Source organism: Lepidothrix coronata, unplaced genomic scaffold (assembly GCF_001604755.1).
Source record: "Lepidothrix coronata isolate B3197 unplaced genomic scaffold, Lepidothrix_coronata-1.0 Scaffold11, whole genome shotgun sequence".
Taxonomy (NCBI): Eukaryota; Metazoa; Chordata; class Aves; order Passeriformes; family Pipridae; genus Lepidothrix; species Lepidothrix coronata.
In genome coordinates this window covers 5,586,913-5,602,734 of record NW_016690191.1, presented here as the reverse complement: position 1 = coordinate 5,602,734, position 15,822 = coordinate 5,586,913, and the positions used below count along the sequence as shown (strand labels likewise).

General features: G+C 39.6%; 1 protein-coding gene across 4 annotated transcripts in view; it reads right to left on the bottom strand.

Moving 5' to 3' along the window:
- Window positions 1-15,822, bottom strand: part of ARNT2 (aryl hydrocarbon receptor nuclear translocator 2) — a 97,492-nt gene that overhangs the window by 61,472 nt on the left and 20,198 nt on the right. For 3 of the 4 annotated variants that reach the window (XM_017805159.1, XM_017805160.1, XM_017805161.1), the window contains exons 2-4: window positions 11,103-11,214; window positions 5,413-5,460; window positions 2,283-2,327 (exon numbers count right to left, since the gene is read on the bottom strand). In XM_017805159.1, the coding sequence (XP_017660648.1) occupies window positions 2,283-2,327; window positions 5,413-5,460; window positions 11,103-11,214 (205 nt within the window). The remainder of the gene's footprint in view (window positions 1-2,282; window positions 2,328-5,412; window positions 5,461-11,102; window positions 11,215-15,822) is intronic. The other variant, XM_017805162.1, reaches the window with a different exon arrangement.

The window sequence follows — 15,822 nt, the reverse complement described above, 5'->3', positions numbered from 1 at the left end:
AGATACGAGGAACTGACATCAGCCAAACTCCCAAATTTGCTGAGATGCATCTCTCAGCTTCCAGTCCTTGCTCAAGATGTTGGATCTGCTTATAAAAGGTGTCTTTTAGAGGAAACCTCTCACTAACAGCTGGATCAGGTCAGCAGTGTCAGTGTTGAGTTACAAAAAAAAAACCCCATTCAATGATACACAGATCTCTAGTCCTGAAATACTCTTTGGAACATCCCACATCCCTGCAGGGAGTAACTACATGACTGCAGGATCAGACTGCAGCACTGGGACTATATATGGTATAACACTACACACGAAAAAAAATCCCAATAAATAAATAAATGAGTACGAAAGACAGCAAGTAAACATCTGGCTTGTCAGACATAGACTGGAATTTATGCTCAAAAACAATCCAGCACAGCAGGGAAATAACAATGACAGTACTTGATGCTGCCCAGATTGGGCTGAGCTCCAATGTTCTCATCCTTTAGAGGAAACATATGACTGAGGTGGTGAGTCAAATTTGAGAATTCTCAAAATGGACAGCCACCAAAATCTTTCAGAAACAAAGACCAGGGAGTTCAGTTTTCCCCTTCTGGAAATCACCACAGTTTGATCACTATTAAGGAATCACACCAATATATCTGAAATGGTCCAAGTGGACCTAGAATGCTTCAGTGCCTTGCACTTATTCTTATACTGTACCTGTCAGGTGGCAGCTAAATACAAGTACACAACAGGTAGATGATGCTTCAGTTGTCAAAGCAGCATCTTCCACTCATTTCAATGAGCTGAGCATGGCATATTCTTGTGGGATCGCTGGCTGATCCAACAAGACGTGAGAGGTGATCGCTTGGAGAGTCCACCAGCACTGACTGATGTGATAACACAACATTAAAAGAAACTGGAACGTTCTTTAGAGCTGACTGCTATGAAGACTGATCATGAAAGCAGAAGATAGGCTTGGCACACTTTTTGGCTTCTTTGAAGAATGAAGCCTTTTCTTAAAATGCAGGAAATAATCTGAGTTGTTGCATGCTCCTTTCTGAAATAGAGGAATGCATGGGCTTGGCCTGCTTTACAATGTGTATCCTGCCCCTGCATACAGGTGTCACATGCATGAGGCACTGTCTCCAGAAATACCCCTTGTTGGGGCTACATGCAGAGTTATCACTCCTACTGATGCCTGTGCTTACTGCCTGATACTCAGGAAACCCAGCTGTGGGTGCCTGCAATGACAGCCCCTGGCTGCTCAGTAAATCACAGCCAAGCCTTGCCTGAGGTCACTATCTATTACACTGTAATTGTGAACCTTTCATTTCACCTGGCTGACAAACAGTCTTTGTGTGGGTCTGCACAGATGTGGAAGTTGGATCACGTACACACACATGAGCAGAGTAGCTTGTGTGACAGCGCACACGTACATACAGCACACCTGTGTACATGTCAGCTTATACATGCAGGTAAATGTGGACAAGGGGAAGAAAAAAAAGCATTTTTACATGATGAAAGCTTGCTCTAAGTTCAGCATTTTCACAAAAGCGGTGATCAAGAAAGAGAGACAAAGAACAGACATATTCAACATACATTTTACATTTATAAATACGTATGACATTGTCTTGCCACTAAAGTATTCTAATACTCCTGAACTATGAAAACAACCATTATACAGAGTAAACAAAGAGACTGCAAAACTTCCTGAGAAGAAAAGAATATCCCAACAGTCCATTTCATTTATGATCATAAAAGCTAAAACGTAATAGCATGTTAATCTACTGGCCGTGAAAATGTTCAAGCAAACAAAAACCCTGACACTTTCCTGACACTTGTTAAAATTTAAATCCTTAAAAGAAAAAGAGGAGCTGTGGTCCTCTTCTGAAAGTGTGTGTCCTAGGAACCCTAGCATTCATAAACATGTATACAGAATGATGTCCTAATTCTGTCATTTCTACCTTTGTTTTTATATGGAAATTCTGGAAGGACGTTAAATTCTGGGATACCGGGGAGCTGATTCAAAACCACTTAAGGTTTGTATTTCTGATTTCAAGCACTTTTGGATCCGCCATCCATTCTGACTTTTGATCAGTCAGAATGGCATCATATAAAGCAAAAATAGAGGCAATCCATATTTGACTTCCCTTTTTCCTACCTGTGTCAGCAGTCCTTTGATCATCATCCCACCTAAAACAAAATAACCAGCTCTCTAAGCTAAGGCACACGTACTGACATTTTTTGGACACGAACATCCCCCTCTTTTCTCTCAGCAGAAAAGCTCTACAGGACACGCCTACCTTGCAAACTTTTCCTTATCACCAGAGATTTGATCACCATCATACCTAGAAACAAGAGATAGTACGTCAGTCAACAAGGGTCACACGTTGCATTATAGTCAACACACAGTAGAAAGCAAAGAGGTGCACAACTGCAAACTGTTACAAATAACAGCAAGAAAAACAAGGGAATGAGAATGACACAGCAAAGAAAACACAGAGCCTGATGATACTTCCAAGCCATGCCGACTAAAAAGCTTCACTTGTAAATTTAAAAAAGTAGAAGACATGTTTCAGTGGATTTATGCAAACACTCTGACATACACTGATTGCTTGGGAAACTCGACAACCAGCACCATTACAGAAAACACCAGTGAGCTTTTATCGACAGCAGCCCATGAAATATTCATTGCTGTATTGGAAGTGAAAGAGCTGTCTCTGTTCCAGCTTGCAACCACAGCTCACTCCATTCAGCAGAGGGCACTGATGGTCTACAGATAACATGGGAGGGCAGAGACTCGGCTGAAGTGCGATGTGTTATGTAAGGACGCCTTCAGAAAAAAGTTTTGGAGGTAGAGACACTGTACTGGCTGTTGTGGAGACCAGCAAAAGTCAGGCAGGCAGGTGAAACTGCTCGGTAAATAGAAGTGAAATTTAAACTGGCTTAAATCCCTAGAAGTAAACAGGTACTTTGTTCCTACACAAATCAACAGAAGTTGGACGCCCAGCCAGGTATGTGCAGTGTACTGGCAGCACTTTTATGGAGGAAATCCAAACCAAGGGAATTTTGCCCTGTGAGACCAAAGCTTCACTGTTTCTGAACCACTGTCCCAAAGACAGGCAGCAGTGTGACATTTCAGCAAAAAATTACATGCTGCTCCTCTTTCCCTTTCCTAAAAAACATTCCAATTATTTGAAATTAGATTTTGCTAGCACAGTTACAAAAAGACACAGCTGTTTGAAAAAGCTCTTACTTTTGGAGAAACCAAATTGCTTGTTCCAAAACAGAAAATGTAAATTTTGGAAAATACAAAAATAAGGTAATGTCTTTTCTAAAAGTAAGGGTATTACTGCTCAAGAATATTTAAGTGAGATTTTTTATTAGAATTACACCTTTCCAAAATGATGTAATTTATTACAACAGACAGCATATGAAGGTCCCATGTATTAGCTAACAAAGTAATACAGACTAAATAAGCATGTTTTTCTCTTCTAAAAAACTAATAATTAACTTTTTCTTTTTTCTTGAATTAAAACTAAGTTCCTAATGACATTTCATACTTTCCTTCCTCATTAAGACTCAAACACTGAAGACAAAGCTTAAGCAAGACTTGAGCTGTCTTTATGTTGCGTTTAACACCAGCACCCTCAAAACATTCAAGTGAAAATGCCACTTTATTCCCCTTGACTGTGCCCAGAGAACAAAAAATTTCCAACAGAGACTAAAAATTTCCAACAAAAAGACAGATTCCATGAGGAATGGCCACATGCCACCATGTGGGAAGCACATGCAGACGGCTCCATGTGAGGATGAGATGCCATGCAGAGATACCTGAGCTGACCTGGCAGTCCCTGAGAAGCAAAGTGTGTTAACTCACGTGGAGTACTGTACTACACCACTACTCCTGTGCTCCCACAAGCCTGGGTCTTTTCTACTCATCCTTCTCTGCCTGACTGGGCTGAAGATGTTATTGCCTCCAACTACCGCTTTTTTATTTCCAGTCTCCCAGCTGACCTTTCTGCACACATGCTCCTTCAGGCACTTCAGTCAAAGCCAGCTGGGTTAGCTTAAACATTTAAACAGCAGTTCTTTGCTAACCAAATAGTTTTGACTGAGATAAGCTAGGAATCAGTCATGTGAGCACCCTGGAGAAGGGAAAAGTCATAAAGAGAGCGAGAGAGAGAGAGCACAGCTAGAAGAGGATGTCTGAACATAGCTGTGGGTTGTCTCTGCACTGTTTTTCTGTACTCTCTAAAAAGAGACAATCTGAGGTCTGCACAGCATTTCAGATTTAAAGACCAGATTTTGATCTGACATCTAAAATCAACTGAGTCTAAGCACATCACAGCATTAAAACTATTGGCTCAACCCACCAGCAAACTTTGAAAACCTGAAGCCAGAATGGAGAAAGACCAACACATGTGCACCAGTGTGCCTAGAAACCCTGATGCTTATGCAGGCACGAATCAGGTCCTATTCATCAAAAATCTTGATCCCTTAACATGTATCTTCTAGCAAATATTAGGACTAAGCCCTCAGATCACCAGTTTTAACAGCAAGGACTGGAGTAGCCTTTCTGTAAATGACATCAGCTCAACAGGGGTGCTGCTGGTCTTGTCCAGTAAATCCTGATAGAGTGTTACAGCGTATCTTCAGCACACTTATCTTTCAGACTGACTAGGAAGATCTGTTAAACCCTACAGTGACAGCTGTGTTTCAACATGGCTGCTGATACAGAGCTGCAATTACAATTTGGATAAACAGCAGCTACCTACAAGCCTCAAAGTGTCTACACCCCTCACTGCAGCTGCTTGGTTTCTGATGAAAAAACGCAAACAGTGTGACCAGAAATGAAAAGGAAAAGTGAGAAAATGACAATGATGCTTTACTGTTTATTTCTAGCTTAGAATATTCCACGTTAATTAATATTTATTTTGTCAATTTTTACTATTCAGTTACGCCTAATGGTACATTATGTAAAGCTCACTAATCTTAAAAAAAAACTCAATCCACCTCTAGGATCTGTCAAATTGTCTTAACAAGCAGTTAACATCTGAAATAAATTAGAAATAAAATTCCACTTTCAGTGGCAGAAAGACAACTTCAGCAATGTCAAATAGCCAAAGTACATCTACAGCAGTTGAAATAATAAGCTAAAAATCACATTTTTTTTCATTTGACATAGCTTCAGTGTGAAATTATGACACACACACTGTCAGCTTTATAAACCAATAACTACATTAGGCAGATTTCTATCGAGATGCCTAATTTGCAGAGGAAGCTGATAAAAACAGTAACTAGAATTTGGGTCAAGTTGTTGGCAAGTTCTTCAGCCATATTCATATTGACTTTAAAACATCAGTAGTGAGACAGCTGTCTTTCTTCACTGAGAGAAGTCAGTGATTTGGCTGACTCTTCGTAAATGCTCACCTTGAAAATTTGCTGGGCCCCTCCCCATCTTCATCATCGAAGTCCATTCTGTGAAAGCAAGATTTCCAAATCAGTAATCAAGACACAGGCAATGGGGCCATGAACATTCAAGCCAGTGTTCTCAAACTTGTTTGTTTTGTGTTTTGACTAGAGGTATTAACCACTGCAGATTCCGGTCTTGCACATATTCTCCAGACCTAGAAGCAGCTCATTAGCTGACTTATGTCCCAGACCTCCTTCTTAAGTCAGCAGAAGAGATGAGCTCTTCTTTGGGCCAAATCCCAGCCCTCCAGTTTGGCTTCTCCAAGGAGTCACAAAAAGCAGGAACCTCTTTCTTCACTTCTCACACAGAATGACTGGGAAGATTAACTTCCTAAAGTAGACATCTAAATTAGTTTCCTATGTTAGGCAGTGTGATTGTCTCCTTCCCACTGATATTAAGCCACTACAAAGCTAAGCAACAGAATAATTTCCAAAGCATTTTATACATTTTTATACTTTAAAAGGCGATGGACAAATATATATATCCCAATCACAAGGTGGTGACTCTGCCACTAATTTAGAGTAAGAACCAAGCCGATATAAAATTACCACATACAATTATTGTATTAATGTATTTATTTTAGTAAGATAATACATTAGTATGATATACAGATCTCGATTAGTCACTTTAATTTGAAGATAGAAAATCATAGATCTGTTTTGCAAACAACTTTGTCAGATTTCTTTGACACTCTAGGCTTTCTAACATTTCACTGTAATAAAACTTCATACAATTACAGATTACATATGTAACACTCTTCATATTAACAACACATATAAGTCCTATTAAAGGCAAAATCCCTGCAAAGTGACAATGACATTTATCTCAGCATTAAAAGAATTCCTACCAATTACAAGTTGAGATTTCTATGTTTAGGGTGTGGTAACAATGATGTAAAAACACTCTCTAGAACTACATCAGCAAGTGCCAGTTAGGCAGTACTGCCTCACTTCCTAACTCTGATAACCAAGACAGACTGGCCCATAAAAGATGTGTCCAAGTCACAGCAACCTCCATACAACTGGGACAAGGGCAGCAAATCAGCACAGGAATTGGACACAATATTAGGAAAGTCACAATAATATTTTCCAGATGGTTATAGTGATTATTCATTTCTGAAGGAAGCAGAGGGAAAACCATTTTCCCCAAAGAGTCGTAAGAAAAGCTGTGTATTTAACTTGCTTAACTTTGATGCAATCATCATTTTCATTATAAATTACATCTTTGCTCACCTAATTACCACCAAATCCGGTCCCAAAGTCTGTGACCTTTCAGCTGCCTTGTGCAGAACACCACCGACCTCCAGTGGCCAGTGCCCTCACCCATGTCATGGGGCTGCAGCTACGCCAGGACCCAGCTGCTGCTGTCACCCCAAATGTGGCCTTCAGTGCTGACACCAGCAGCCTGAATTCCCCTTTTACCACAGACAATACTCCCAGCAATTTAACATTTACAGATTATTGCCCAGCCAAAGGTCTCCTCTTACCTACCTGCTTCTTCCCCACATATAATAATGTGCCTGCAGGTGACATTCCAGAACAAACTTCCGAGTTATTCTAATTGCAGTGTTTCACCCTAAAAATGTGAAAGTCTAAGTTACAGGAGAACTGCTGGTCCATAAGTGGAGGGCACATCAGACCAGCACTGGGTTGGCTCCACCCAAAATCTCTCACAAAAGCATCACATCTGGCAGGTCCTTCACTGAAACACAACTGAGAGAAACCTCCAGTGTCAAACCAGGAGGGAAAGGGCTGCAGAAAAAATATACACCTATGGGGAAAAGCCTTTCTTCAGGGATTTTATGAGACACTGCTTTAATATGGGACAGATGAATTTTGTAACTCTTTTCCTTCCTCTCCAGTACACTGAGATCTCATGCCTTGGTAGATATGATTCTATGATTTTCTTAGCTTCCAGCCAAATACTCCAGCTGAGTGGATTTCCCCCCAGAATCAAAAATTAGCTCTACTGCATTTAGTCTAGTTTATGATTTCTGGAATACAATGCAGAGAATTACAGAGAAGCTGATGATAGTTAAAGGCCTGATCCTGCTGCCCACGCTGTGTCCCCACCTCTGAAGGAGTAAGGGGGACTAACACACCTACTTATCAAGATGGTTGGATATCAGCTTCTCACCTTAGATGGGTTAATATCACAGGTAACAACTCCCACATTGACAGTGGGCTCATCATGGCATAACCTGAGTGCTTAGGGTGCACTATCAGTCTGTACCCTAAATCTTTAAATAATGCCTTTGCTCTGTTAAACTACCCAAACCCCTTGACTTTATTCCAAATGCAATATTATAAAAAATCCAGATATTGAACATAAAGTTCATTAAAATTATCAATACTTTTAAAAATGCAACAGCAAAATGTATCTTTGTCCCATCTTTGTTAATAAACACATTTCCTAATTTCACATTTCCCCGTGCAAAATGAAAAAACCCTTTTTAAACATTAAAAAAAAAAAATCTCAGGTATAAAGTCATTGATTCCAATGTCCTGCTTGACCCACCGTGTCTGCTTTACAGTGAGGCAGAGAGGAAGACAGTGAATCAGTTGTAACCTTTAGCAGAACACAGCAGAACACGTAAAAATAATATTCCATCAACCTCCTCATACCCTGACAGATAAGATCTTCTGTTTAGATAGAATATACTGCACATTAGCAAAACAGTAGAAGCAGCCTCCCAGAAGACAAATGACATCATTTCAGAAGATTCAGAAAGACTATCTTTTATCTTCATTTAAAATTCCCATTAAAAAGAGGCTTTAAAAAGAGCTGCACTATGCTCTCTTGTTTTGAAGAGACAGCATAAATCTTGTTTTCCTCTTTCATACTGTTCACATCAATCGTGAAAAGGCCTGATGTATGAGGTACTTATTAAAATGTATTTTCCTTAAAAGATTTGTGGGTACCATAAATACAGTGATAAAAATATTGTTAAAAATTTAATTATTCTCAATTATTTTCATACAAAACCCCCCTAAAACTCTACAACATGGTAGACCTGCACAGGTTAAAAAATTGAGATGGGAGAGAATTTCAAGACTGCAACAGAATTACTATGTAAAATTCGCAGGAAATGTCAAAAGATGCTTGCCATGATTATACAGTGTAGGAAGGGGACAGGCAGGAATGGTCAGGAGCAGATGCAGCTGAGAGGCAGATGGGGATCTGTACTACAGCCTTTTGTTCAGTAAAATATTGTGGGGGTACAATGGGGGGCTGAGGTCTCTTCCTCCCCAGATCTTAATAGTTCTGGGTCAAAAAAAAAAAAAAAACAGAACAAAACCAATAATCAAAAAAACCCCAAACCCTCCCTGCCCAAGTACAGACAAGCCAGGAAGGTGAAAGAGCCCCTTATTCTCTAACACAGCAAAGCCTAAATTAAAAACACATTAAATAAAGAACTGAGGGTGCATTAGTCTAAGGTAGTCATTGACCACTGCAATGCATTATCTTATGCTGTCACTCTTTTCCATAAAGCAGTTGGTGTAATTTATAGAAAGGAAAAATATTTTTCCAAGCTGTCAATGAAGCCAAATGCCTACACGGCAGAGAAACCTTCTGGGTAGCCAATGAGTTTAAACTAATCTACATTCAAGTCCATACAGCAATTATTCTGCCAGCTTGCCTCAGCAATTATGAGAAAAGAAACAATTTTCAGAGATAACCAAAACTGGGAAAGCTGGCTGTGTACACCAGCTCCATTCCTTTATGTCTGACACAAAGCATTCATTTCTAAAATGCCCAAGGATTTAGGTGTACAAAGATGTATCGCCAGGACAGTAATGAAAGGACCAAGTGTTAGCTGCAACTTTGTTCAAAGACAGGCTTGGAGGAATCAGACACAGCAGGCATTCTTTCCCTCAAGGTCTGAATACACACACACTGAGCATAAAAAAAAAAAATGCACCCTCAGCTCAGAGTTGGAGAAGGGCTATTAGTTCAGAGCTGTGGTGCACAAATGAAATACCACCATCTGGGTATAAAAGCAAATCTATACTGACTCACTGAATTTGCATGTTAAATACATTTAAAATAATTTGATTTTATGCTCCTCTCACCCTCCCCTCACTCCACCTTCTTGCAAATAGATGACAATACTTAAAACACAACAGTTAAAGCATTTTAATTAATATCAAGTCAGTACTTAATATAATCAGGATATTTCACAGTCAGCAGCACCAACCCTTGGCAACAGTAAATTGCAAACTGGTACTCACAGTTGACATGGTTTATGATCAAAAACGAGATCAAATATCCTGCAACTCAAAAGTACAAAAGCTTATCTATGTTAGGTAGCAATGAAAATATGTTAATGCTTTGTTTTCTCTTTTGAGTGCAAGTTTAAAAAGGTTTTTTCATTCAGCAGCTTGAAAATAAAAATGTGATGCCTGTCAAAGACAGATTTCAGGAGTCTCTCAGATCAGTTTCATACAGCTAGCTCAGCAAAGGAAGGACACTCAGTGTGAGCAGATCTCCAGATTGTTCTGTTCAAAGGAATCTGCCTCGGAACAACAGCCAGAGTGTTCATGTCACACCAACTTAGCTCCCCTTTGGAGGCACAGACCACCTTCTCCCTTGTTAATTCACTCCAAGATTGAGAGTCCAGCACTGTTACTTGAGCAGACACCTAAAACTGGCAGTGTACCTTGGCAAACAATCCCCAGAGCAGCCTCACAAGGAATAATGTCTTTTCCTTAGGAGCCCCTCACTGAAGGTTTTACTCCCACTATCAACCCTGTTAAGCCCTACCATTGTCTTATTCAGGACCAAATCAATCTCTTTTGAAGGCAGTCTCAGATCAGGTATCTCTGAGAAAGCATCACCTAAAGACCATTATTATATGTGATCAACCACTGATAAAAACAGGGGTTTACTGTAATACTAGAGAAGAGTTTTCTACTCTTCTGAAGGTCTTGCTACACTTTTCCTCTAACACAGAGGATTACTGTGAGTTGCCACAGAGCAATCTGATGTGGAAAAACCATCCCTGTACCACATCAACCTCTGAAGTTCCCTGGCTTCTCCTTCTTCTTTAGCAGAGCCCCCACTCTTGTGTAAGGGCTGAATCTGCTTCAGGCCCTTCTCCCAGCAGCAGACTGTGCTGCACTTCCAGACAGCCCCAGAATATCATAATCCACGATTTGTGAAGGAGAACTGTTCATGGTATTTCTGTACCTGGAACTATAAAGAAAACATCTTTAAACAGGCCTCCATTTAAGAGACTCCAAGTGCAACCTTCAGGTGAAGTTGGATAAGTCTGCATGTGCAAACTTGCTGCTTTTATTCACATGATAAATCATTTTGGGATTAAGCAGATGTAGGCAATATGCATTCATTACATCTACGACAGTCACAGGATCCAAGCTCCATTTCTGGATGCTTTGCCAAACCTGGAAGTCTTTTGAAACAAGCAAAACAAGAAGCCACACAGCAGCACGTTTGATCTTGCAGAAGGAGCAGATATATTGAAGAGAAAAACAAAACATCAGTAACTAATGTCATAATGTAATTTAGATACATAAAACATTACATACTAAATGTACACATACATACAGGTACATTTTGAGTTTTACAATACCAGTAATTTCCAGTTCCAGACCTAAAAAAAAAAAAAAAAAAAGAAATGGCTTACCCAGAGCGACGCTTCCCCCCTCTGGAAGGCATGGATCCTGCCATCCTCACTTGTCCACTTGCCATTGGAGCCACTGGCAAGGCCACCGAGCCAGGAATATCTGATGCCATTTCTGTAAAGCAGAGGTAGGGAAAGAGGTGGGGGAAATCCTTTAATCCATTACCTTCAAGGAGAAACCCATGGTGACAACATTAGATAAAGGCCCTTTCCAAAATAAACAGAGAAAGTTTTCCTTTTTATTTCTAAAGGAAAAATAAAGCTCTCCTACCAAAACCCAGCAGATTTACAGCTCCCTTACAAGAAGCCCAGTTGTGTCAACAGCCATTACCAGTGCCTGGGAGACAATCACAGGTAGGTACCTCTGTATTTCAAGTGACCTAATGGTTCTCATTTTATGTCTCCAAGGGGCTGTCAGATAAAGGCCAACAACCTTTTTGCAACAGTTAAAGTGCCCTGTACAGAAATGCAGAGCTGAATTCCCAAGACAAATGGAGCTGTGGATTGTGGTACCAGGGTCTCAAGAAAAATAAAAAAAAAACACCTTCTCAGTTTGCCAGAGAGGTCAAGAGTTTAGAGTAGAGATGAATTATCAGATGACACTGTTTTTTATTATTTATGTTCTGAAGGCATTAGAGGACCAGACTGAACTTAGCAGAGCTTCAAGGTTTCCAGCACTTCTGTGTGGTGTCCTGCAGAGCAGAACCGAGCCCAAAATCCAGGTTGATATTCATCCCTCTGCCAGTGCTCAAGGTATAGCCACAGGTTAATGGGCTCCTCAAACCTCTAAACTTTGATCCGAGAAACAGCAAGAGCTCACCTTATGCAACGGTTTTCATACCACTGATGGCAAGTATTTATAAAACCTATTAATAACACTTCAAAAAAGAAAAGTGGAATATAACATATTTGTAACTTTTCCTTCTATCCCATGGATTAAGCATGTTTTTCCTCTATGTAACTCTTATAAACTATATGAGCAATTATAACTTTTAAATGCAGATATACTTTATTCACTCTGGAGGTAAAATCTACAGTCAAAACATTTAATTATCTTGAAAGAAAATGCATCTTCCTTCCAACTTTTCTTTTTAAAAAATCTTGGCAAGTTATCTGGAGCTATAGCTAAATATAATTACTAATGGAAAGCAAATCTGTTAAAAAATCCTGGTTTTTTTCCCAATAGATAAGTACAAAATACCTTCAATTATGGAAACAGGAATCCATGTTCTTTCATTATGTCTGGAGAGCACTTCCATCTCTGCCATACTTTATATACATCCATTATGCAATATTATGCATTTCAAATAATAACATTTTATCTGTTCACTGATTTCATGAATTTCTTCTAGTACATTTACTTTTATTAACTCCTCTTCAACTAAAAAGCAACAGAGCAATATTTTTTAACAAAGTCTACAAGGCCAAACAGATCTCTGCCTACAACCCCACACCACAGAAAGTCTCACTGTGGCTAAAGCTGCAGCTATCTGGAAACACAACATTAATGTACATTAGCATATTTCCATACAAATAAAAGCATGAGCATCCAAACAACAGTAAATCAGTATTTCCAGAATAAGTACCCTTAGCAGTCTAATGTCCATAATTCATTCAGAACATTCAAACTCACATTTCATGGACAGAACTGAAGGTCATTTTGAAATGCTCTGCTCGCTCATTTATTAAAGCAGATGGTAAAAACCATAATAAATCCACCTCCAAAGTGTCCCTGTCACTCAGAAACACATTTCAGTACAGATTATCAAGGAGATCAGATTTTTTTAAAGTAGTAGTTGTAAAACAATTTCAATCATCTCTGAGCAGTATTTTTAGAGAGTAAAAACAATATAGTTTTTGTTACTGTGATGAGAAATTCTTGTAACCTCATATTCCTCAATCTAAAACAAAGATGATGAAAAAACAGGCTGGATTAATCTACTCTTAAAAGTCCAAAACCCAAAGTTAACTATTTAAGGCAACTTTACACATCCCTAAAAAGGAAACAAAGCCCCCTTGCACTCCCATATGCATCCCATGCTTGGTGGTACATCCAAAACAGGTTGAGCAAACCTCTTTCTATAGGGCACTTGTTCTCACCACTGTCAACTTGGGGAGACCCAGACAGATACATTTTGATCATTCTGCAGTTTGAGTGGTTGTGGATAGGCAGAATGAGTTGCTTTTCTGCTCTTACATTCAGCCTTTCATGTACGAAGATAAAAGAGACAAGGGTAGCTAGCAGGTTTCAAGTAGGAAGGACAAACAGAAACTGTGCATAAGGAAAAAGAAAAAGAAAAAGAAAAGGTTAAAGGAATGGCCAAACTACCAAACCAGAGGCTCGGTTATGTCACTGTCCACAAACACCTGAAAGAAAACACTCTGCAACAAATAGATCATTGGTGTAAAAGGGTATAAGCCAAAGAGTTACTATATAAGTATCTTGATTCTATAGAATGGCACATCAAAAACAGTGCAATACCAAAAGTAACTTCTTTACACCAAATAGCCTTCACGTACATCTTCACAGTCCTGGGAGAATGAAACCAAGGTCATTGTGCTGACTGCTCTAAAAAGAGGTCTTCAAAAACTTCCATTTCCCAAATATAAACACGACAAAAAAAAAATTAATCAGGGGATCCACTCTCATTAATCCACAAGAAAGCTCAGATAAGAGGAAGGAAAGGTTCAGGCCCATCAAATCACAAGACTTTCCATTATACAACAGTCTGAAGGTATGACAAACCTGCACATACATCGGTTTGTAAGACACTTTTAGAGTTTCCATGTCAAAGAGACACCAGCCCTTGTGTCATCTATTGCAGCTTTCCTGAGACCCTCAAGGGTGGACATACGCTGCTAAGAAGTGCAGTCACTTTCCAAAATTTCTTCCCTCACACAACAGAATCAGAGCTCTGCAGATGGAGAAACCAAGAGGGCTGGGTCTCTTTCAAGCCAGGCAGGAAATACAGCAAAGAAGGCAACTCCAAGAGCAACAGCAGCACAGAGCAGGGAACAACCTGAACCTGGCCTGCCCCAGCGAGGGCAGCCAGAGCAGCAGTGAAGCACCCCACACACAGCCTTGGCATACAGTGACACCAGAGCACCACAGGAGGACTTCAAGAACAGAGATGACAACGTGACCAAGTGCTCAGCTGCAGCCAAAAGGGTGTTGGAAGCCCTATCGAAGTTGGGTAGTTGCGCAGAAATGTAAGCAATGGATTCTGGTTGTAAAAACTTGGCTCACAAAAGGACCAGTTCTCTGCTGAAGGCTGCAAGAACTGGGGAGACAAATGAATGGATATGAACTGCTTCCCAAATTACTTTCATCTCTACTCGTTCAAAGCATATAAAAAAGACAAAATGATATTTTTACATTTATAAAATACAGCTGGTGAGAAAAGTAGAAACTTTGACATGTTATCTCAGAAATGAGGGCCAACCTGGGAAGGCAGGGCCAGATGCAAAATCTGATGGAAGCATCAGCTGCTTCTGCGACCAAGCACCTGAGAAGTTACCTGTCTGTGCCTGCTCAGGAAAGAAAACGAGAGACGAAAAAAGACACCCATATATTGGAGTCTCAGATAGAAATATTGTCGTAGAGAGGCACTCCAGGGAGCCTATTACCGTAAACAAAACAAAGAAAAGGTGTAGTGTGTGCATTGGACACAGAGCTAAAAAAAATCCAACATAAAAAATCATAAGAGTAACCTGCAATTGTGTGAAGTTACATTAATGTAAACTGAGGGCAGTCCCAGTTACTCTGTTGGAGCATAAACTAGTATAAAAGTCCAGCACTGCAGAAGGGTGTCAAGCTGGTTATTGATATTGATATATATATATATATATATGTAAGGACATGCCAGGTCAACAATCGTAAAGATCATGTTTCCAGGCTCATATAAGCAAACCCACATCCAGACACATGTTAACACTGATGTTCACAGAAATGTTTCAGCCACAATAAAAGTTATGAAACAAGCTGTTCTCTTTTTGAGATTGAACGTTCCAAGAGTGGACCTTCCTTCTTCCAACAGAAATAAAGCAAGTGCTGTTTACTTTACCCAAAATTAAAACATGAGCATAAGGGTATAATTCTCAGAAAGTAAAACAAGGTCAAGCTGAACATTCATGAAAATCATCTGCAAGCATCAAGGCAGTGTTCTGAATAACTTTACTTAAAAGATGTTCCTTAGCATCAAATAGAAGTTACTTTTTGCTGAAAAAAATGTATACAATATTTAATTTTGAAGGTTACAGAGTTACCTAGAGATCTGCCAAAGAACACAGAAATGCTATTAAAACAAAACCCAACACAACACTCACAATCTTCAGTGATCTTCACTCACAATTCTTCCAATTAGATGACACCTTACAGCTCTTGTCTTACCAATGGAAGCAGGCCTGATCCTGCCCCTAATACTTATATTCATCTTGGGGATCTCTGAGGGGCCTCATTAATCCAGGGACAATGTCAGTGCTCAATGTAAAAGCAGCAGAATTAGTCCCTCCATTTCCATCCAGAATTAATTTCACTGCTGAACACTCCAAGTTTGGATATTACACTTTTCTCCAGTGCCACATGTAAGTCACCCCCAAAATAATCAGGGATCTTTTTGAAATGAAAAACAATCTGCAAATGCCCATTAAAAATACAGGGATAAAACATAGGGTTTTATTCTCAATAAAATCCATGTTCATCTCAAACTCTGTTATATAGATC